Source organism: Salmo trutta, chromosome 34 (genome assembly GCF_901001165.1).
Source record: "Salmo trutta chromosome 34, fSalTru1.1, whole genome shotgun sequence".
In the NCBI taxonomy this organism is placed as follows: domain Eukaryota; kingdom Metazoa; phylum Chordata; class Actinopteri; order Salmoniformes; family Salmonidae; genus Salmo; species Salmo trutta.
This window is the reverse complement of record NC_042990.1, coordinates 17318674-17340683: the sequence shown is the minus strand read 5'-3', so window position 1 is coordinate 17340683 and position 22010 is coordinate 17318674. Positions and strand designations below refer to the sequence as shown.

Below are 22010 nucleotides of genomic sequence, written 5' to 3'. Positions count from 1 at the left end.
GCATTGAAATGGATTACGTTGTGTCCTGAGCTGTTGTCAGTGATGTTGTTGCTCATAAAAGACACTGCTGAACGCTTAAATGTCTTTATTATGCCTGTAAAAAAAAAAAAAGATGCAAATAAGGTCATGGTTGAGGTTCCAGTCAGATTCTGTTCCCCCATGGGATCTTGGTTAGAATGCTGATTGTTTGTGGCAGGCATCTAGCTTTGAATGCCTACTCATAATTGGTTAAAATCACAGGATGCATACCGATGATGACATTGGAAACACATTATCTTCCTCAATATGTTTTACTACAAAACATAGAAACGCACCATTTTCACACATGTTGATGTTGGGGTGGTGCTGGACATGATTCATATAAAGTTGGTTTAAAAACAAAAAGGTCAATTGAAATAGGCTATGCAGTAAGGCCAGGGTAATACAGTAGTATACATTTGTGCTTCTATATTTTTGGAATGTGAACTAGATTACCTCCAGAGACCAAAATCCCCAAATCCCAAACTAATCTTTAATATGTTCAGGAAGATGTGAAGAGGCTGAGCTGATAAATAAATTAGCAAGGTTTGGCACGGTCAAACTCCATGAATAAATAATGAGTCATCACGGATAAGGAAGCTGACTTGGTACTGAAACGTGTTAGACCTGCATCGAGGTATCGTGTAATCCTCTGGGCTCAGCTCCCAGGGTGCGTTCCAACGGCACCCTATTCCCAAGTGTACTACTTTTGGCTGTTGCATTTTGGACACAACCCAGTGAGAAACCACCTCCAATTGTCACAGAAGTCCGTGACAGTCCTGCCAGAGGTGTGTCTGTGTCTTCAGGGGGAACAGAGAGAAAAACGTTGACTCGTATGAAAGGAAGCCCGAAGCCTTTAATCTGGTTGTGACGGACGTGGGAGGGCTAAGGGACTGGGTGGACCGGTGAGGACTCACTGGTGACTCCACACACTCGGCTGTCATGTCCAGCTGAGACTGAGATGGCTTTGCTTTGGGAACCTCAGCAGTTTTGCACTGTGTTCGTTCTGTGTTGGTCATTGATGACACAACTTTGTGTGAAAAGAGAAAGAGAGCGTTTTTATTATGTGGGTGCGTGTTGTCGTGCTGTTTTGCATTTCTGTATTTTTCATTCCCCTGCTCTTCTTTGAAACAGTGATTTGTGGTTTCAGCATGGCTAAGCAAAGCTCCCTAACACATCCCTCACAACTTGTCCCCTCCTTTTCCTCACCAAATGCCGTTCTTTCATCTTCCTCTGTGTGGATCTTTAATTAGGTTACAGAAGAACCAGGCTGTGCCCCAAATGCCACCCTATTTCATATATATACTTTTGACCAGAGCTCTATGGACATGGGCAAAAGTTGTGCACTATAAAGTGAATAGGGTGCCATTTTTAATGTTTTTTATTTCACCTTTATTTAACCAGGTAGGCCAGTTGAGAACAAGTTCTCATTTACAACTGCGACCTGGCCAAGATAAAGCAAAGCAGTGCGACACAAACAGAGTTACACATGGAATAAACAAAATGTACAGTCAATAACACCATAGAAAAGCCTATATACAGTGTGTGCAAATGAGGTAAGGTTAGGGAGGTAACCAATAAATAGGCCATAGTGGCGAAATAATTACAATTTAGCAATTAAACACTGGAGTGATAGATGTGCAGAAGATGAATGTGCAAGTAGGGATACGGGTGCAAAGGAGAAGGAAAAAAAATAGGTAGTTGGGTGTGTTATTTACAGATGGGCTGTGTACAGGTGCAATGATCTGTAAGCTGCTCTGACAGCTGATGCTTAAAGTTAGAGAGATATGTCTCCAGCTTCAGTGATTTTTGCAATTCGTTCCAGTCATTGGCAGCAGAGAACTGGAAGGAAAGGCGGCCAAAGCAGGAGTTGGCTTTAAGGGTGACCAGTGAAATACACCTGAGGGTGACCAGTGAGCTGAGATAAGGCGGCGCTTTACCAAGCAAAGACTTATAGATGACCTGGAGCCAGTGGGTTTGGCGACGAATATGAAGCAAAGGCCAGCCAACGAGAGCATACAGGTCGCAGTGGTGGGTAGTATATGGGGACACAGTGTTAATAGAAAAGGTATTTCTGTAGTATTATGGTGTTTTTAATCAGCTGTTCATATGGTGACTACAGCTGCCCATATGGGAACTGCTGGTGCACCGTGATAAGTTCTGTACTCTGCATTCTCTGTTTGCACTCGCAATACACCTTAGCAGAAGGAAAGCCCCCCTTTAATCTCTTTAGTGTACTTGAAAAGTTTCCATCTCTTTCTCCTCTTCCTCTATGTATTAAAACCTCTTACATCTACACGTTCCGCTAGCGGAACGTCTGCTCCAATATCCAATGATGGGCGGGGCGCGAAATTCAAACTCCTCTAAATCCGAAAACGTACACTTTTCAAACATATGACTATTTTACAGCTATTTAAAGACAAGACTCTCCTTTATCTAACCAAACTGTCCGATTTCAAAAAGGCTTTACAGCGAAAGCAAAACATTAGATTATGTCAGCAGAGTACCCAGCCAGGAATAATCACACAGCCATTTTTCAAGCTAGCATATCATGTCACATAAACCCAAACCATATCTAAATGCAGCACTAACCTTTGATGATCTTCATCAGATGACACACCTAGGACATTGTGTTATACAATACATGCATGTCTGTTCAATCAAGTTCATATTTATATCAAAAACCAGCTTTTTACATTAGCATGTGACGTTCAGAACTAGCATTCCCACCGAACACTTCCGGTGATTTTACTAAATTACTCACGATAAACGTTCACAAAAAGCATAACAATTATTTTAAGAATTATAGATACAGAACTCCTCTATGCACTCGATATGTCCGATTTTAAAATAGCTTTTCGGATGAAGCACATTTTGCAATAATGTAAGTACATAGCCCGGCGTTACAGGGCTAGCTATTTAGACACCCTGCAAGTTTAGCCTTCACCAAAATCACATTTCCTATAAGAAAAATGTTCTTACCTTGCTTGTTCTTCATCAGAATACACTGCCAGGACTTCTACTTCAATAACAAATGTAGGTTTGGTCCCAAATAATCCATCGTTATATCCAAACAGCGACGTTTTGTTCGTGCGTTCTAGACACTATCCCAACGCTAAATCTCGGCCACGAGCATGACGCAAAATATGACAAAAAATTTCTAAATATTCCATTACCGTACTTCGAAGCATGTCAACCGCTGTTTAAAACCAATATTTATGCAATTTATCTCGTAGAGAAGCGATAATATTCCGACCGGGAATCTGCCTGTCTGTAAACTGAGGAAAAAACCGAAAGCCGGGGGCGGGGCGTGTCACGCGCCTAAGGCTTAGTCCATTGACTGACCACTCAGCTTTTGCTCTCGTGTGCTTCAGCCAGGGCTTTGAATTACATCATTCCTGTTTTTCCCGGGCTGTGAGACTCCATTGTTGACGTGAGAAGTGTCACGTAAGAGCAGAGATCCTTTGTAAACGATAGAGATAATCAAGAAGGGCAAGAAATGTTCAGACAGGGTACTTCCTGAACAGAAGCATCTCAGGTTTTTGCCTGCCATAGGAGTTCTGTTATACTCACAGACACCATTCAAACAGTTTCAGAAACTTTGGAGTGTTTTCTCTCCAAAGCTAATAATTATATGCATATTCCAGTTTCTGGGCAGGACTAATAATCAGATTAAATCGGGTACGTTTTTTATCCAGCCGTGAAATTACTGCCCCCTAGATGTAAGAGGTTTTAAGTCATACCTCTTTCTTTTTTCCCCTTTTTTCTGTCTCTCTCTCCCTCACAACCACTCTCTCTCCGTCTCTCGCTCTCTCTCTCTCTCACTCTCTCACTCTCTCTCTCACTCTCTCTCTCTCTCTCTGCCTCAAAGCGGTGTGTAACTCTAAGCTGTCAGATGTGTTCTCAAGAACAGCTCAGAGCTGCTTCAAGTCTCTTCTGCCGTGTCAGGGCTTCCACCACACTTTCTTCTACTCTTTCTCTCTGTCTCTCTGTTGCTCTCTCTTCCCTCCATTCTCTCTCACACACACCCCTCTCCTTCTGTCCCATCATCACCACCTCTTCCTCTGTATTGCATAACCTGAATTTGCTTTGAAGAGACCCGACGCACCAAGAGAGGAAAAAAATAGATGTGTTTTGAGTTATTTAGCCTGGTCATTAGCATTTGGCGCTCACCTCTTCTCCTCAGGTGAACTGCACTACTCCTCTCCCTCTTCTCCCTTCTTCCCTCCCCCGTTCTTCTCTGCTGGTGTTTCCCTTTAGCGTCTCCCTAGGACACAGGACTCCCACAGAGCTGTTACTGCTTCTAACTAACTAACAGTTCTGCTACAAGACCATGGTGCTTGCCTACGGAGCTGTGAGGGGAACGGCACCTCCGTACCTTCAGGCTCTGATCAGGCCCTACACCCAAACAAGGGCACTGCGTTCATCCACCTCTGGCCTGCTCGCCTCCCTACCTCTGAGGAAGCACAGTTCCCGCTCAGCCCAGTCAAAAAATATAGATGTACTATTGTAAAGTGGTTGTTCCACTGGATATCATAAGGTGAATGCACCAATTTGTAAGTCGCTCTGGATAAGAGCGTCTGCTAAATGACGTAAATGTAACTAGTGGCTGTCCTGTCCTGCTCTTATCTGTGGGGAACGTTAACTCCCAGATACTGGGTTGGGTACTGCTGCATTTCCTGCAATGCAATGTCGTCGTCGTCGTCCCCCCCCCCCCCCCCACCCACCTCGCTCTCCCAGACCCCCTGTAGCCTGTGTTATAGTTGTGTGATTAAAATACTGCTGCAGAACGCCAGCTTCTGCAATACCTTTCCCTGCCCAGTTCATCTTGTCATATCCTCAGGCTGTGTTATTGTTGCTTGGACTGTCTTGTGTGACTAAAGTACACAGCTCTGAGACAGGAGCGCTTCAGATCATCTTTATCCTCCCAATCCTGTTTTCTCTCATCAGTATGTGCCATTTACATCAGTTACCATCAGACTAATAAAGTTGTGTGGAGCTGGAATGGCCTGGTGTGGCCCGCGGCTGTTAGTTCACCATCACTAGGGCAGGTGGCTGGGGAGCATGTTCTATGCATGCCCTGAACATAATCACAGCACACACACACACTTATTAGTCACAGCGCGCACACACACTGCCTCAGGACACACACCGCCTCACCACAGCACACACAGCCTCGTCACAGCTCACAGATAATAGCATTAGGAAGTGATTTGAGATGCGCCTTGTGTAAAAAGAGAAAGCTGTTTGTCTTGTGTTCTGAATCATCCATGTGTGAAGCGGTCTCTGACTGTTTAATTACATCAACCAGACCGTAATGTTATTGACATGTGGGACAGACCCAGGCACACTAGATCACATTTAGATGAATGCACCAATCTCATTTTAAAGATAACTTGAGCTTTTGATTACTTTTTAAAAAGTTAGCTTTCTCGACCTGACAGTGGTAATTTAAAGATGCATGCGATGCAGAATGAGTTGTTAATAAATCTGTAAGTTACCATGGTAACAGCCAGTAACTATTTCTACTGAAGTGTTCGTTTGGCAGTCTGGTCCTGTGGTCTCTCCAAGTCCATTACAGAAGCTTTGTATGTTGAACTCCAGGACATGTAAGGAACCCATTTTGTGTCCCTATTGGGCCGTGCTGCTATTACATTGCGTAGTGATTTCTAGGAGTTGTATAGTGTTGTTTCTCGCTCTGTCTCTTCCTTCCCTCGCTGAGTGGTTCAGAAGCACGTTAGTGGTGCTCTGTCATTGGCTGATCTCAGAGGTTATAATGAGGAAATGCAAATGAAGGAGCTATTTCAGAGGGTTCCATCATCTTCGTGTTGTAACAGAGTCTAGCAGCGCCTGGGAGGAATAATGGGGAAGTGTCCATTTAGAGAGTTAGGTAACCCTGCTGCAGCAGAGCAGGTTGTGGGACTGGACAGACATACACAGAAGAGTGACAAGTAAACAGATCTATCCTCCATCCTTTCTCTCCCTTCTCTTTCTCCCCCGCCCCCCCTCTCGCTCTAGAGTTTGCTGCTCTCTCTCTGTCTCTCCTTCTCCACTCCTCCCCCCTTTCCCTCCATCTCTCTCTCACCCTCTCTATCTGAATAGAAACCCAGGGGTCTCTTTTTAATAGAATCATGCTGATTGGTCTTCTCCCTAAATTGATATACTCTGTGTAATACAGCGGAAAGAGACATTTGGATATAGATCTGGCGTTATTCTCTGTGTTCAACTGAATTGAACTCTGATGGGCTCTGTCCCTCCCTCTGCCTGGACTGAATCCTCAGAGGAACTAGAGTTAGACTTTGGCCCCTGACCTTTCTGTGCAGACCTTCAGATGAATAGATTACTGGAGCTTTAACCATAGCCAAGCCACCATTACTCAATACGCAGCAGGTTGTTAGAGAGCGGGTACAACGGTGTTTGGGCTAGTTAAGGAGTACTTTAAGGGCAGAGCCCTGAGCGCCTTGCTAATTTGAGATGCTGATGATAAAGGGATAGGGAGGAAAGGGAGAGGAGGAATTGGGGAAGGGAGAGAAAGATGAACAGTAGGTAGAAAATGCTAAACTGTCTAATGAAACGTAAAGTAGTTTCCTGATTTTTAAAAACCTGTTGTTTAATTGATGGGGAGTTGGTTTGAAAGGGTGAGTGTGTGTTGGATTAGTAGCCATGGTGCTTGTGTCTGAGATGGGTGGTAGTCATGTGGAGAGGAGAGCAGTAAAGGAACTCCCCCTGCTGATATACACACAGTGGCTTCGGAAAGTATTCAGACACCTTGACTTTTTCCTCGTTTTGTTAGGTTACAGCATTATTCTAAAAATGTTGCTAATTTCTATTTTTTTAAACCATGAAATATCACATTTACATAAGTATTCAGACCCTTTACTCAGTACTTTGTTGAAGCACCTTTGGCAGCGATTACAGTCTCGAGTCTTGGGTATGACGCTACAAGCTTGGCACACCTGTATTTGGGGAGTTTCTCCCCTTCTGCTCTGCAGATCTTCTCAAGCTCTATCAGTTTGGATGGGGAGTGTTGCTGCACAGCTATTTTCAGGTCTCTTCAGAGATGTTCGATCGGGCTCAAGTCTGGGCTCTGGCTGGGCCACTCAAGGACAATCAGACACTTGTCCCGAAGCCACTCCTGCGTTGTCTTCGCTGTGTGCTTAGGGTCGTTGTCCCGTTGGAAGGTGAACCTCAGTCTGAAAACCTGCTCCAGAGCCATCAGGACTTCATCAAGGATCTCTCTGTTCCGTTCATCTTTCCCTTGATCCTGACTAGTCTCCCAGTCACTGCTGCTGAAAAACATCCCCAGAGCATGATGCTGCCACCATGTTTCACCGTAGGGATGGTGCCAGGTTCCTCCAGACGTGATGCTTGGCACTCAGGCCAAATTGTTTTATATTTTTTTTATCAGACCAGAGAATCTTGTTTCTCATGGTCTGAGTCCTTTAGGTGCCTTTTAGCAAACTCCAAGCGGGCTGTCATGACTTTTACTGAGGAGTGGCTGCCGTCTGGCCACTCTACCATAAAGTTCTGATTGGTGGAGTGCTGCAGAGATGGTTGTCCTTCTGGAAGGTTTTCCCATCTCCACAGAGGAACTCTAGAGCTCTATCAAAGTGACCATCGGGTTCTTGGTCACCTCCCTGACCAAGGCCCTTCCCCCCCCGATTGCTCAGTTTGATGCTCTAGGAGAGTCTTGGTGGTTCCAAACTTCTTCAATTTTTAAGAATGATGGCGGCCTCTGTGTTCTTGGGGACCTTAAATGCTGCAGAAATGTTTTGGTTCCCTTCCCCAGATCTGCCCTTGACACAATCCTGTCTCGGAGCTCTTCAGACAATTCCTTTGACCTTATGGCTTGGTTTTTGCTCTGACATGCACTGTCAACTGTGGGACCTTATATAGACAGGTGTGTGCCTTTCCAAATCATGTCCAATCAATTGAATTTACCACAGGTGGACTGATCATCTTTGAGATATTTCTACAATATAAACAGGATGCACCTGAGCACAATTTCAAGTCTCATAGCAAAGGGTCTGAATACCTACGTAAATAAAGCTGTTTTTGCTTTGTAATTATGGGGTATTGTGTGTAGATTGAAGATTTTATTTTATCCATTTTAGATTAAGGCTGTAACTAGTGATGCACCGATATGACATTTTACTGATATCCGATATTTTCCTTGCCCAAAAAAATTATACCGATATTTAAACTTTTAGCAGCCTTTTAAGCGTTCTAGTGCAGTTAAATAGTTAACACACACATGGACGCAGCGGATGACATTATAAATAAGATTTTGTTCTTAACTTACTTGCCAAGTTAAATAAAGGTTACACACACACACACACACCATACTGACCAATAGGTTATTTTGTTGGCATTTACATATGTCCCAGTTACCAGTAAAACATAATCAAAACCTATTTCTTTCACTTACTTGATGTGCTGTTTCATTGTTCAGTCGTTTCATTCTCAACCAGGATTTCTATGGAACGCCGTTTGGGTCTTTGCATGTCAAAAAATAAAACAATGACCAGTAGATAACACTATTTGACGTGTCAGATTAGCTTGTTGACCAATCAGGACCTGAATATGACTGCACGTCACATAATATTTTAACACGTTCATACATTTTTTACATAGTGTAACCAATGTGCAATAACTATCACTTGTATTTCATGTCACAACGATTCATCGATACGTATGCTATGATGCTGGTAAAGTTGTCTCGCGCACCTACAGTGCTGGTCATAAAAACCGCTACCTAGCTCATGGATGTGAACAATGTTCTTCCCCAAAAAGAGCAAAACTACAATCTGTTTCAGAAGCTAAAGTTAGATATCATCATCTAAAATAACCCTAATTTATAAGACAGTTCTTAATTGATTAATGGTGGTCGGACCCATCTATGCGAAGCTAGCCACAATAAGGATTAGCCACAATAGTGGACTTTGCTGTTAGCCTTCAAAATAAAAGTATGGCATAATTCTACTCTTTGTATTAATTTGCATCATTGTCAATGACATACTTTTATTTTGAAGGCAAACCGCAAATTCTGCTATTGTGCCTAATCCTTATTGTGGCTAGCTTCACAACACATAACCAAGTCCGGTCGAGCCTCACTAGCCAGATGAAGCTAGTTGGCTGCTTATAACGTTAGCTTTGGACAACAGGGCTAAGTAGCTGGCTAGCGATTTATTTTTATGAACTGAAGTTCAATTTCAATAGGCGAACAGATAGTGGCAACCTAGCTAATACTTACTCACAAGGATTCCTAAATCATTGCTAAGAATAATGAAAATGACTGCAGTTTCTTCTGGTCATTGTTTTCAGGCTGGTTGTATTGGTGCTAGCTAGGTACCAAGCAAAAGCTAGCTACCCCAGATGTTGCGGTCGAACAAATTATGTTTTTATTACCGACGCGGTATTGTAAACACATCGTTCGTGGCCGGTGTTTGCTTGTTTGCAGACTTTTTTTGTACAGCTTTGACAGTGCTACTGTATCTTTTTTGACACGCAAAGACCCAAACGACGTTCCATAGTATGTATGTCTTGAAGCTAATAGCAGTGATGCTATTACTGTGTAACTCCGGTAGGGCAACATCTGAAAAATAGCGCACTTGGTAGTGTGTACCGGTGCTCGACCAGTCGGCGAAAGCCAACATCACCCACGACAGAACGGTTGATTGTCAATGAATTCCATTATCTTGGCTTTAATGGATTTCGCCTTTTGAGTTGTCTCGCTGAAATGTTCTTACACTTTCAAATAACTGCTCGACTTGTTGACTGCTCGATCCCCACAGCAGACATTGTGGGCTAGGTTATGAATGCTGTGTGGCACGTGTAGCGCAAAATTTTACGTGGCGTCATTATGGCATGTACCTTCGTTTATATAAACTCAGCAGAAAAAAAAACATCCTCTCACTGTGAACTGCGTTTATTTTCAGCAAACTTAACGTGTAAATATTTGTATGAACATAACTATATTCAACAACTGAGACATAAATTGAACAAGTTCCACAGACGTGACTAACAGAAATGGAATAATGTGTCCCTGAACAAAGGGGGGGTCAAAATCAAAACTAACAGTCAGTATCTGGTGTGGCCACCCGCTGCATTAAGTACTGCAGTGCATCTCCTCCTCATGGACTGCACCAGATTTGCCAGTTCTTGCTGTGAGATGTTACCCCACTCTTCCGCCAAGGCACCTGCAAGTTCCCAGACATTTCTGGTCGGAATGGCCCTACCCTCACCCTCCGATCCAACAGGTCCCAGACGTGCTCAATGGGATTGAGATCCGGGCTCTTCGCTGGCCATGGCAGAACACTGACATTCCTGTCTTGCAGGATATCACGAGCAGTATGGCTGGTGGCATTGTCATGCTGGAGGGTCATGTGAGGAGGAGCCTGCAGGAAGGGCACCACATGAGGGAGGAGGATGTCTTCCCTGTAACGCACAGTGTTGAGATCACCTGCAATGACAACAAGCTCAGTCCAATGATGCTGTGACACACCGCCCCAGACCATGACAGACCCTCCACCTCCAAATCGATCCCACTACAAAGTACAGTAAACGCGAATCCGACCATCACCCCTGGTGAGACAAAACCGCGACTCGTCAGTGAAGAGCACTTTTTGCCAGTCCTGTCTTGTCCAGCGACGGTGGGTTTGTGCCCATAGGCGACGTTGTTGCCGGTGATGTCTGGTCAGGACCTGCCTTACAACAGGCCTACAAGCACTCAGTCCAGCCTCTCTCAGCCTATTGTGGACAGTCTGAGCACTGATGGAGGGATTGTGCGTTCCTGGTATAACTCGGGCAGTTGTTGTTGTCATCCTGTACCTGTCCCGCAGGTGTGATGTTCGGATGTACCGATCCTGTGCAGGTGTTGTTACACGTGGTCTGCCACTGCGAGGACGGTCAGCTGTCCATCCTGTCTCCCTGTAGCGCTGTCTTAGGCGTCTCACAGTATGGACGTTGCAATTTATTGCCCTGGCCACATCTGCAGTCCTTATGCCTCCTTGCAACATGCCTAAGGCACGTTCACGCAGATGAGCAGGGACCCTGGGCATCTTTCTTTTGGTGTTTTTCAGTCAGTAGAAAGGCATCTTTAGTGTCCTAAGTTTCATAACTGTTACCTTAATTGCCTACCATCTGTAAGCTGTTAGTGTCATAACGACCGTTCCACAGGTGCATGTTCATTCATTGTTTATGGTTCATGGAACAAGCATGGGAAACAGTGTTTAACCCCTTTACAATGAAGATCTGTGAAGTTATTTGGATTTTTACAAATTATCTTTGAAAGACAGGGTCCTGAAAAAGGCACGTTTCTTTTTTTGCTGAGTTTAGGTATGCACTTTGCATCGATATTGCACATCAGCGTTGAACTACACATCGGCCGATACCGATGTTGGCATTTTTAGCTAATATCGTCCGATTCCGATATGTTCAACGAGATATCGTGCATCCGTAGCTGTAACGTAACAAAATGTGGAAAAAGTGAAGGAGTCAGATTTTTTTCTGACGGCACTGTATACACACACACACAGACAGACAGACAGACAGACTCCCCCCTGAGTCTGCCTATTAATGTCTGAAGGTAGAGCGGTTACACAAATAAGCACACACATTTTTCGCTGTCAGCAGCCAGCTTTCACTGATGGGATCAGTTTGATTACCCTACTGCTCAGATGACAGCCTGCTGAGTTGGCCCTGTTTTGATAAGATGACAATAATAAAACTATAATACTAGACATCATTAAACTCTGTTCACCACATGACCTTACTATACCTTACTAAAACATCAGCATGTAATACATTTTATAAATTGTATTTGTAGATTCGATTATTAGTAGTAAGTAATAGAAACCAGTAACGGCTTCTTTTCACAAAGCAAGAAGAATATCAACCCTCAAGCGCGCACAGTCAAATAATTTGCCGCAAACATAATCACCAACACTTGATAAATAATGTAAAAGATTAATTGTATGAAGAAACCTTTGTGGAAATATATCCTTGAAATTATATAGAAAGAAGAGTCAATTATAGATGTACAATAGTTGTTTTTATATGCATGTACAGTAGACTATGGATACGTTTTGTATTTGCCTACTCTACAGGCCTAAAATATGTTTTTGTTTCTCTCGCAATGAAAACACCACAATGTAATACATTTGATAAATGTTAATTGTAGATTTGATTCGTTGTAGGGTAGTTGGGCCGTAACCCTGGTATAAGGTATATATGGTAATCTGGAAAAAGCCTGGGGATGTTTCTTTTTAAGTAAATACCTGCAGTCAACTTCTGCAATACGTTAGGAGATAAAGTAAATTGCATTCTTGATTTCACCTGTCGCATAATTCTTCATTATGAAGCTTTCCGGTAGTCCCCATTCACATGGAGTTTGTTTACAAACACACAGTGACGAGTCCGAAGCCTTTTGAGTTACTCAAATTATCTAATTTCAGTAGGGAATTCATAACTAAATGTTTGCCACCTAGATATGACTATTAAGTTAACTGTCTAAAATGTGCTAAATGCTCTGCAGTTGTACATTTGTTTTGCTAATTTAGTAGTTAGCTATCTAGCTAAGTGGTTAGCTTCTTCCAAAATCAAGCATTCGCTTGTTAACAGCAGAGAATTCATTCCTGAATCAAGAGCCTTGCTGGCTAATATTTTTTCCGTGCTTACCTCAAACTGTGAGTAGTATTTTTGAGTTACTTGTATAGTTTAGGTCATATTTGTGACGTGCTCGTCGTTAGCATTTAGGTAGCATTCTCTATGAGATTTTACATGTATTTGTTAGCATTGCTAACCTTCGTATTAGACTGTCAGTGGGGTTGGAAAACCATGGCCGTTGTGTTCAGTGCCGGTATTACAGAATATCCCGGTATGGCACAAGGTCTGTATGAAGGTATGACAATCTGGATACCGCCCAAGCCTAGCCAGTACTGTTATTCCAATGTGCAGGGGTACTGGAGGGATTGAGGAAGGAATGTACATGTAAACAAGTGTAAAAGTGTATTTTAGCTGGATAAATACAAATGTAAATGTGTTCCGTCTGACCACAAGTCAGAGACCACTATGATGACACACCAAATGCGTTCGATGGATCCTTTTTGTCCTCTTCTAATGCCTCTTAATGAGAAAGTAATCCAAAAGTTACCTGTCCAAGATTGTAATAAGTATGGTAACTGTAACATATTACATTTAGAAAGTAACCTACCCAACCATGAGTAAGTAATACAGTCCAGTAACAGCTTCTTTTGATGAATTATAAAGAAAAGATGCATATCAACCCGCAAGGCGTGCGGTCAAATGATTTGCCGTAAACATGAGCATCACCACTTGTGCTTATGGTGAACAACAAAATCAAACGGCAGTGGGGGTTAGTGGGACAAACTGACAGAAGACCACTAACGAGAGAGCCACCTTCTCTCTCTCTCTGGAGGTCTGTGTGGTGTAATCCTACTGTACACATTCCCCTACCTGCCTCATTAGTATCATGCTAACAAACCCTCTGCTGAAGAGGTGTCACTGGGTGGAGAGGGGAGATGCCACAGAGCGAGGGGTGGAGGAGGGGAGAGGGGGGCATGTTTAACCCTTCACCCCCTGGAGGGATCTCTGTGGGCAGAGAGAGGAGAGTCCCTCGGTCTTGAATACACATGGTATCCTCGCACTCTGTTTGGTTTCACCCCACCCACTCTGGCTTTATTGGCATGGGAAACATAAGTTAACATTGCCAAAGCAAGTGAAATAGATAATAAACAAAAGTGAAATAAACAATAAATGTACTGTAAACATTACACTCAAGTTTCAAAGGAATACACACATTTTAAATGTTATATTATGGTTATGTACAGTTATAATGATGTGCAAATAGTTAAACTACAGAAGGAAAAACAAGTAAAGAAATATGGGTCGTATTTACAATGGTGTTTTGTTCTTCACTGGTTGCCCTTTTCTTGTGGCAACAGGTCACAAAGATTGCTGCTGTGATTTCACACTGATATTTCACACAATAGATATGGGAGTTTATCAAAATTGCATTTGTTTTAAAATTCTTTGGGTCTGTGTAATCTGAGGTAAATACAGTTGAAGTCGGAAGTTTACATACAAACCTGACTCCGTTACACCAGCTCTGTCAGGAGGAATGGGCCAAAATTCACCCAACTTATTGTGGGAAGCTTGTGGAAGGCTACCTGAAACATTTGACCCAAGTTAAACAATTTAAAGGCAATGCTACCAAATACTAATTGAGTGTATGTAAACTTCTGACCCACTGGGAATGTGATGAAAGAAATAAAAGCTGAACTAAATCATTCTCTCCACTATTATTCTGACATTTCACGTTCTTAAAATAAAGTGGTGATCCTAACTGACCTAATACAGGACATTTTTATTAGGATTAAATGTCAGGAATTGTGAAAAACTTAGTTTAAATGTATTTGGTTAAGGTGTATGTAAACTTCTGACTTCAACTGTATGTCTCTCTTGTATGGTCATACATTTGTCAGGAGGTTAGGAAGTACAGCTCAGTTTCCACCTCATTTTGTGGGCAGTGCACATATAGCCTGTCTTCTCTTGAGAGCCAGGTCTCCTACGGCGGCCTCTCTCAATAGCAAGGCCATGCTCACTCTGTACATAGTCAAAGCTTTCCTTAATTTCTGGGTCAGTCACAGTGGTCAGGTATTCTGCCACTGTGTGTATGTACTCTCTGTTCAGGGCCAAATAGCATTCCAGTTTGCTTTGTTTTTTTGTTAATTACTTGACACATTGGAATTTTATCTTTCGGGCTCTGTCGTGTCTAATTGTGTTTGTGTTCAGAGCCCCAGAACCAGCTTGCTTAGGGGACTCTTCTCTGGGTTAATCTCTCTGTAGGTGATGGCTTTGTTATGGAAGGTTTGGGAATCGCTTCCTTAAAAACTTATTTGGGATCAGTGTCCCTTCCACGGGATGGTTGAGCTAATGTAGGCTAATGCGATTAGCATTAGGTTGTAAGCAACGAGCATTTCCCAGGACACAGACATATCTGATATTGGCAGAAAGGTTAAATTCTTGTTAATCTAACTGCACGGTCCAATTTACAGCAGCTATTACAGTGAAATAATACCATGCTATTGTTTGAGGAGAGTGCACAATTTTGAACATGAAAAGTTATTAATAAACAAATTAGGCACATTTGGGCAGTCTTGATACAAAATGTTGACCAGAAATGCAGTGGTTTGTTGGATCAGTCTAAAACTTTGGATATGCTCTTCTGCCATCTAGTGGCCAAAATATATATTGCACCTGGGCTGGGATAATACATTATGGCCTTTCTCTTGCATTTCAAAGATGATGGTACAAAAAAATACAAAGTAACGTTTTTTTTCCTTTGTATTATCTTTTACCAGATCTATTGTGTTATATTCTCCTACATTCCTTTCACATTTCCACAAACTTCAAAGTGTTTCCTTTCAAATGGTACCAAGAATATGCACATCCTTGCTTTAGGACCTGAGCTACAGGAAGTTAGATTTGGGTATGTCATTTTCGGCGAAATGGTAAAAAATTTGGTGTTTTACGTAGCACACGGGGGAAGTTATTTTTTTATATTTATTTATTTACTCCTTTTCTCCCCAATTTTGTTGTATCCAATTGGTAGTTACACTCTTTTCCCATCGCTGCAACTCCCGTACAGACTCGGGAGAGGCGAAGGTCGAGAGCCGTGCGTCCTCCGAAACGCAACCCAGCCAAGCCACATTGCTTCTTGACACAACGCCCGCTTAATCCGGAAGCCAACCGCACCAATGTGTCAGATGAAACACCATACACGTGGCGACCGTGTCAGCGTGCATTGTGCCTGGCCCTCCACAGGAGATGCTAGTGCGCAATGGGACAGGAACATCCCTGCCGGCCAAACCCTCCCCTAACCCGGACGATGCTGGGCCAATTGTGCGCCACCCCATGGGTCTCCCGGTCGCGGCCGGCTGCGACAGAGCCTGGACTCTAACCAGGATCTCTAGTGGCACAGCTAGCACTGTGATGCAGTGCCTTAGACCACTGCTGCACTCGGGATGCCCACACGGAGGACATTTTTGCAGAATCTCAATTTGGTGTTGGTCCCATTTTGTGAATTCTTGGTTGGTGAGTGTACCCCAGACCTTACAACCATTAATGGCAATGGGTTCTATAACTGATTCAAGTATTTTTAGCCAGATCCTAATTTGGATATCGAAGTTTATGTTCCTTTTGATGGTGTAGAAGGCCCTTCTTGCCTTGTCTCAGATCGTTTACAGCTTTGTGGAAGTTACCTGTGGTGCTGGTGTTTAGGCCTAGGTAGGTATAGTTTTTGTGTGCTCTAGGGCAATGGTGTCTAGATGGAATTTGTATTTGTGCTTCTGGGAACTGGACCTTTTTTGGAACACCATTGTTTTTGTCTTACTGAGATTTACTCTCAGGGCCCAGGTCTGACAGAATCTGTGCAGAAGATCTAGGTGCTGCTGTAGAACGTCCCATGGTTGGGAACAGAAGCACCAGATCATCAGCAAGCAGTAGACATTTGACTTTAGGTTCTAGTAGAGTGATGCCGGGTGCTTCAGACTGTTCTAGTGCCCTCGCCAATTCATTGATATTAACAGTGCCTTGACTTATTCCAAATGTTGTTACATTACTGACTTATTCTGAAATGTATGAAATAGAAAAAAACTATATCTACACACAATACCCCATAATGACAAAGCAAAAACAGGTTTGTAGACATTTTAGCAAATGTATATATAATAAAAAACGTAAATAAATAAATAAAAATTTGATTAGTCACATGTGCCAAATACAACCTTACAGTGAAATGCTTACTTACAAGCCCCTAACCAACAATAAACTTAAAAAAATATGAATAAGAAATAAAAGTAACAAGTAGTTAAAGAGCAGCAGTAAAATAACAGTAGTGAGACTATATACAGGGGGTACCAGTACAGAGTCAATGTGCGGGAGCACCGGTTAGTCGGGTAATATGTACACATAGGTAGAGTTATTAAAGTAACTATACATAGATCATAACAGAGTAGCAGCAGCGTAAAAGAGGAGGGGGGGCAATGCAAATAGTCCAGGTAGCCATTTGATTAGATGTTCAGGAGTCTTATGGCTTGGGGGTGGAAGCCTCTTGGACCTAGACTTGGTGCTCCGGTACCGCTTGCCGTGCGGTAGCAGAGAGAACAATCTATGACATGGGTGGCTGTGGAGTCTTTGACAATTTTTCGGGCCTTCCTCTGACACCGCCTGGTATAGAGGTCCTGGATGGCAGGAAGCTTAGCCCCCGTGATGTACTGGGCCATACGCACTACCCTCTGTAGTGCCTTTAGGTCAGAGGCTGAACAGTTGCCATACCAGGCAGTGATGCAAACCGTCAGGATGCTCTTGATGGTGCAGCTGTAGAACCTTTTGAGGATCTGAGGACCCATGCCACATTTTCAGACTCCTGAGGGGGAATATGTTTTGTCGTGCCCTCTTCACGACTGTCTTGGTGTGCTTGGACCATGTTAGTTTGTTGATGATGTGGACACCAAGGAACTTGAAGCTCTCAACCTGCTCCACTACAGCCCTGTCGATGAGAATGGGGGTGTGCTCAGCCCTCCTTTTCCTGTATATCAAATTTACCTAAGTATTTAGACCCTTTATTCAGTACTTTTGTTGAAGCACCTTTGGCAGCGATTACAGCATTGTCGTCTTGGGTATGATGCTACAAGCTTGGCACACCTGTATTTGGGGAGTTTCTCCCATTCTTCTCTGCAGATCCTCTCAAGCTCTGTCAGGTTGGATGAGGAGCGTTGCTGCACAGCTATTTTCAGGTCTCTCCAGAGATGTTCGATCGGGTTCTAGTACGGGCTCTGGCTGAGCCACTCAAGGACATTCAGACACTTGTCCCAAAGCCACTCCTGCGTTGTCTTGGCTGTGTGCTTAGGGTCGTTGTCTTGTTGGAAAGTGAACCTTCTCCCCCAGTCTGCAGTCCTGAGCGCTCTGGAGCAGGTTTTTATCAAGGATCTCTCTGTACTTTGCTCTGTTCATCTTTTCCTCTATCCTGACTAGTGTCCCTGCCTCTGAAAAACATCCCCACAGCATGATGCTGCCACCACCATGCTTCACCATAGGGATGGTGCCAGGTTTCCTCCAGACAAGACGCTTGGCATTCAGGCCAAAGAGTTCAATCTTGGTTTCAACAGACCAGAGGATCTTGTTTCTCATGGTCAGAGTCTTTAGGTGCCTTTTGGCAAACTCCAAGTGTGCTGTCATGTGCGTTTTACTGAGGAGTTGCGTCCGTCTGGCCGCTCTACCATAAAGGCCTGATTGGTGGAGTGATGCAGAGATGGTTGTCCTTCTGGAAGGTTCTCCCATTTGTCATTGTTTAAAATGTTCTTACGTTGTCTGCTTGAAATGTTTAGATTTGATAGGGAAGCTGAAAGGTCAAATATACTGTTTAAGGCTTTCAACTGCCAAGTTTACATCTCCACTATTTCAGTGAAATGTTTTGTCCAGGAAGTTGAGATTGAATTTGTTGTTACCTAATTGTTTTTTGGTACGTTTCTACACTACTTTCCTTCCGTCTATAGCATTTCTTAATGTTGTGCAGTTCCTTTGGCGTTGATGGCTCATGGTTGAGTATTGTTTCGTTCAAGTAGACTGTGATTTTGCTGTGATCTGATAGTGGTGTCAGTGGGCTGACTGTGAACACTGAGAGACTCTGGGTTGAGGTCAGTGATAAAGTAATTGACAGTACTACTGCCAGTGGATGAGCTATAGGTGTATCTACCATAGGAGTCTCCTCGGAGCCCGCCATTAACTATGTACAGAGCTGCAGGAGTTGTGACCCGTTTTTGTCATAGTTGTGTCTATGGGGGCATATTTGTGAGGGAATACTGTCACCTCCAGGTTGGTGTTCCCCTGTGTGCTGAAGAAGTATCAGGTTCTTGTCCAGTTCTGGCATTTAGGTCGCCACAGACTAGTACATGTCCCTGGGCCTGGAAGTGTTTGTTCTCCCCCACTAGGATGGAGACGCTGTCATCGTTAAAGTATGGGGATTCTATTTGGGTGATATAGGTAGCACACATGAAGACATTTTTCTCTGAGATAATTTCCTTCTTAATTTCGAGCCAAATGTACCAGTTTTGACTAATTTAATTGAGTGGGTTAGGTCTGCTCTATACCAAATTAGCATACCCCCTGAGTCTCTTCCCTGTTTCACACCTGGTAGTTTGGTGGATGGGACAACCAGCTCTCTGTAACCTAGAGGGCAACCAGTGGGTCCGTCTCCTCTATACCATGTTTCTTGTAGGATGGCAATGTCTGTATTTCCAATTTCTTTGAAGTCTGGGTTCCTGCTTTTTAGGCCAAAGGCAGATGACCTCAGACCTCGTATATTCCAGGATGAGATAGTAAAAGCTTTGTGTTCTATAGTGTCTAGTGCTCTTTCTCTCTTCCTGTATCACACACACAGAGTGCTCTGTATGTGTGACTTTCTATTACGGCCTCTCTCTCTCTCTCCTTTGTTCTCTGTCCATCACCACAGCACAGTTGGGTTCTTTTAACATAACCGAGGCTTCACATCTCCTAGCAGTTGTCTTTTTCTTTCTTAGCCTATTGTGAGTGGCGTCGGCCGGGGGAGAATGGAACCACGGCAGCAGTAACTAGACAGCTCCAGTAGAATAAAACCAGCTGCGGAGTAGAGAAGAGTCCTACTCTCTCATTACATCAGACGTGTTACTGTTAGAGCAGTCTTATGTGGATCAAGGCAAATTATTTATGTAGCGATGAATCCTTTTCATGTTGGGAAGGGAGCTATGCGGTTTGGTACATCAGTAACTCCCTGTTCTGTCTGAATATTGTTGCGATAAGATCTTGCATGCAATAGTTACCGAAGACCAACACATGGCTGCAATACTGTTCAGTCTTCAAGTCTGTTTGTTTCCTCAACATCGTTGCCTTTGTGTTTTGCTGTGTTGCTCTTTCTGCTAATGGCTAAATGACATGCCTTCAGTATTATCTATACACATGATATAACCTCATGAATATTAGTAGAAAATTCCATTTGTAACAATAGCAGTATGTGAGTGTCAAGACATAAGGTTTTACTCATCAATCAACCAATCTCTCCCTCTTTCTCCAGGGGACAGAAGCGCAAGCTTGAGGAGGAAGAGGGGGAGTCGGCGGACGAGTCCACCAAGGATTCTAACGAGGAAGAGGAAGGAAGCAGCTCAGAGGCTGACGAGATGGCCGCCGCCCTGGATGCGGAGCTTAACGACTTCATGTGACAACGCTGAATTTGATTTGGACAAATGAACTGGATGTTTGATTTGGACGTTTGTGAACAATGACTCACAGAAGCACTCCCCCGAGTTATCCCTGCAGCTTTTCAGCTACGTGGTACCTGAGAATCATTCTGTCTCTACGCTGTGTGCGTGCTTGTGTTTTAACGAGGTGAATGTGTTGTACAGAATGAAACGCTAGGTTAGTACAGTAGGAAAACGTTGGTGTGTAAATATAGTTGTAGATCATTTTTAGGGTTAATATAGGAACTTTCGACAAACACATTTGTGGTGTTTTATTGTGAAATATAAATAGGATGTTTTACTTGAGTTTGTTTTTCTATTAAGACTTTTTTATATAAATTCAACAAATTAACTTTATTCATTGGTCATATGATGCCAAAGAGTTTGAACTAGGCCAATCAGAGCCTGCAGCTAAACATTTTACTCTTGACGTCACATTCTGTGATCCTATTTCCTGTTGTTTTTTTAGGGGTTGATCATTAAAACGTTGTTACCGGCAGAAAGACTAAGATGCCTGAATGTGTCCCATTGGATCTTTTCCTCTGTTCTTCTCTACCTTGGCGCTGGTACCAGAGACATATATAGAGATCGATATGTATGTATGACTCTGGTTGGTACCTTATAAAGTCAACTGAGCTATCTGAGACAAACACCCAGGATGCACTGCAATATCAACATCATCTTCATCATACCACCGTTAGATATCAGCAGTCTATCTTTTGACTGACCTGGCTGAAAGCTCAAAGCAGGAAGTATAGGAGTTGCACTGTGGCAGTCATCCTGGCTCCACCAATGAGATTTGCCGGTCCTCCTGGCTCTACCAATCAGCGGTGCCGGTCTACCTGGCTCCAACAATGGTCTTGATCAACATTTCCAACACCAACTAATATGTGTTTTACTTCGAAAGGTTAGCTGGTCTAGACCATAGATGACTCTAGTGCCCAAAAGCCCATTTTAACATGGGCAGCGTCATTGACGACTTTCACCGTTTTGAACTAGTCAACTAGGTTGGACTTTCTATGGGTTAAGGAAGGATCACATAATTCCATCCAGGTCATCAGCCAATGAATTATACTCGTAAGCGAGCATTCCATAACTCAGGTGGCAGTAAATGGGCAACCTTGGCTTTATATCTGTTCAAACAACACACTCCAGGTGGCAGCATGCACCCTTTCAGTTAGTTTGCCAACTTATAGAAATGGTAGTAGAAGAAAATGGACTACTTGAAAATGGACTCAATGGCACTGCAGGTTTTCTCAGACGCAATAATGGGACAGATACAATGATGCCATGTCTATCTAAGTCTATGGTCGAGACCCAATTACCTGTCAAAAGGTTATATGGTCAAGGCCCACCAACCAGGTCACTGCCACCACCTTCCCTCACTGGAGCCTGTGATGGTGGATGCATTTTGTTGTTTTGCTTTATGCCATTCTTATTAGGTCTTACAGCTACTTCTATCAGGTGATTTGTGTTTTAGTCAGTTGCGGAGTGAAATGCTAACGGCTACATTTCAGCCAGGTTATGGAGTTCACCAAGTGTCGTCGTGTCAGCTGCTCTTAGTAGGGACCTCCAACGTTCAGGCTGCTGCACAGACACTACGGAGGCTCTAGTCTAGGGCGCCTGGTTAAATTGTGTTTGACAGCATTTTTTAACTCTCTAAATTGTTAAATGTGTAAGAAATAGATGCAATTGTTG

The 22010-nt window shown here is 43.3% G+C and overlaps 1 protein-coding gene across 4 annotated transcripts in view; it reads left to right on the top strand.

The window, feature by feature from the left end:
* The window catches only part of LOC115173721 (RNA polymerase II subunit A C-terminal domain phosphatase), a 134455-nt gene extending 113634 nt beyond the window's left edge, over window positions 1-20821 (top strand). For 3 of the 4 annotated variants that reach the window (XM_029732061.1, XM_029732062.1, XM_029732060.1), the window contains one exon: window positions 20150-20821. In XM_029732061.1, coding sequence (XP_029587921.1) covers window positions 20150-20294 — 145 coding nt within the window. In that variant the 3' untranslated portion in view covers window positions 20295-20821. The remainder of the gene's footprint in view (window positions 1-20149) is intronic. The other variant, XM_029732063.1, reaches the window with a different exon arrangement.
* Window positions 20822-22010: the final 1189 nt, after the last annotated feature.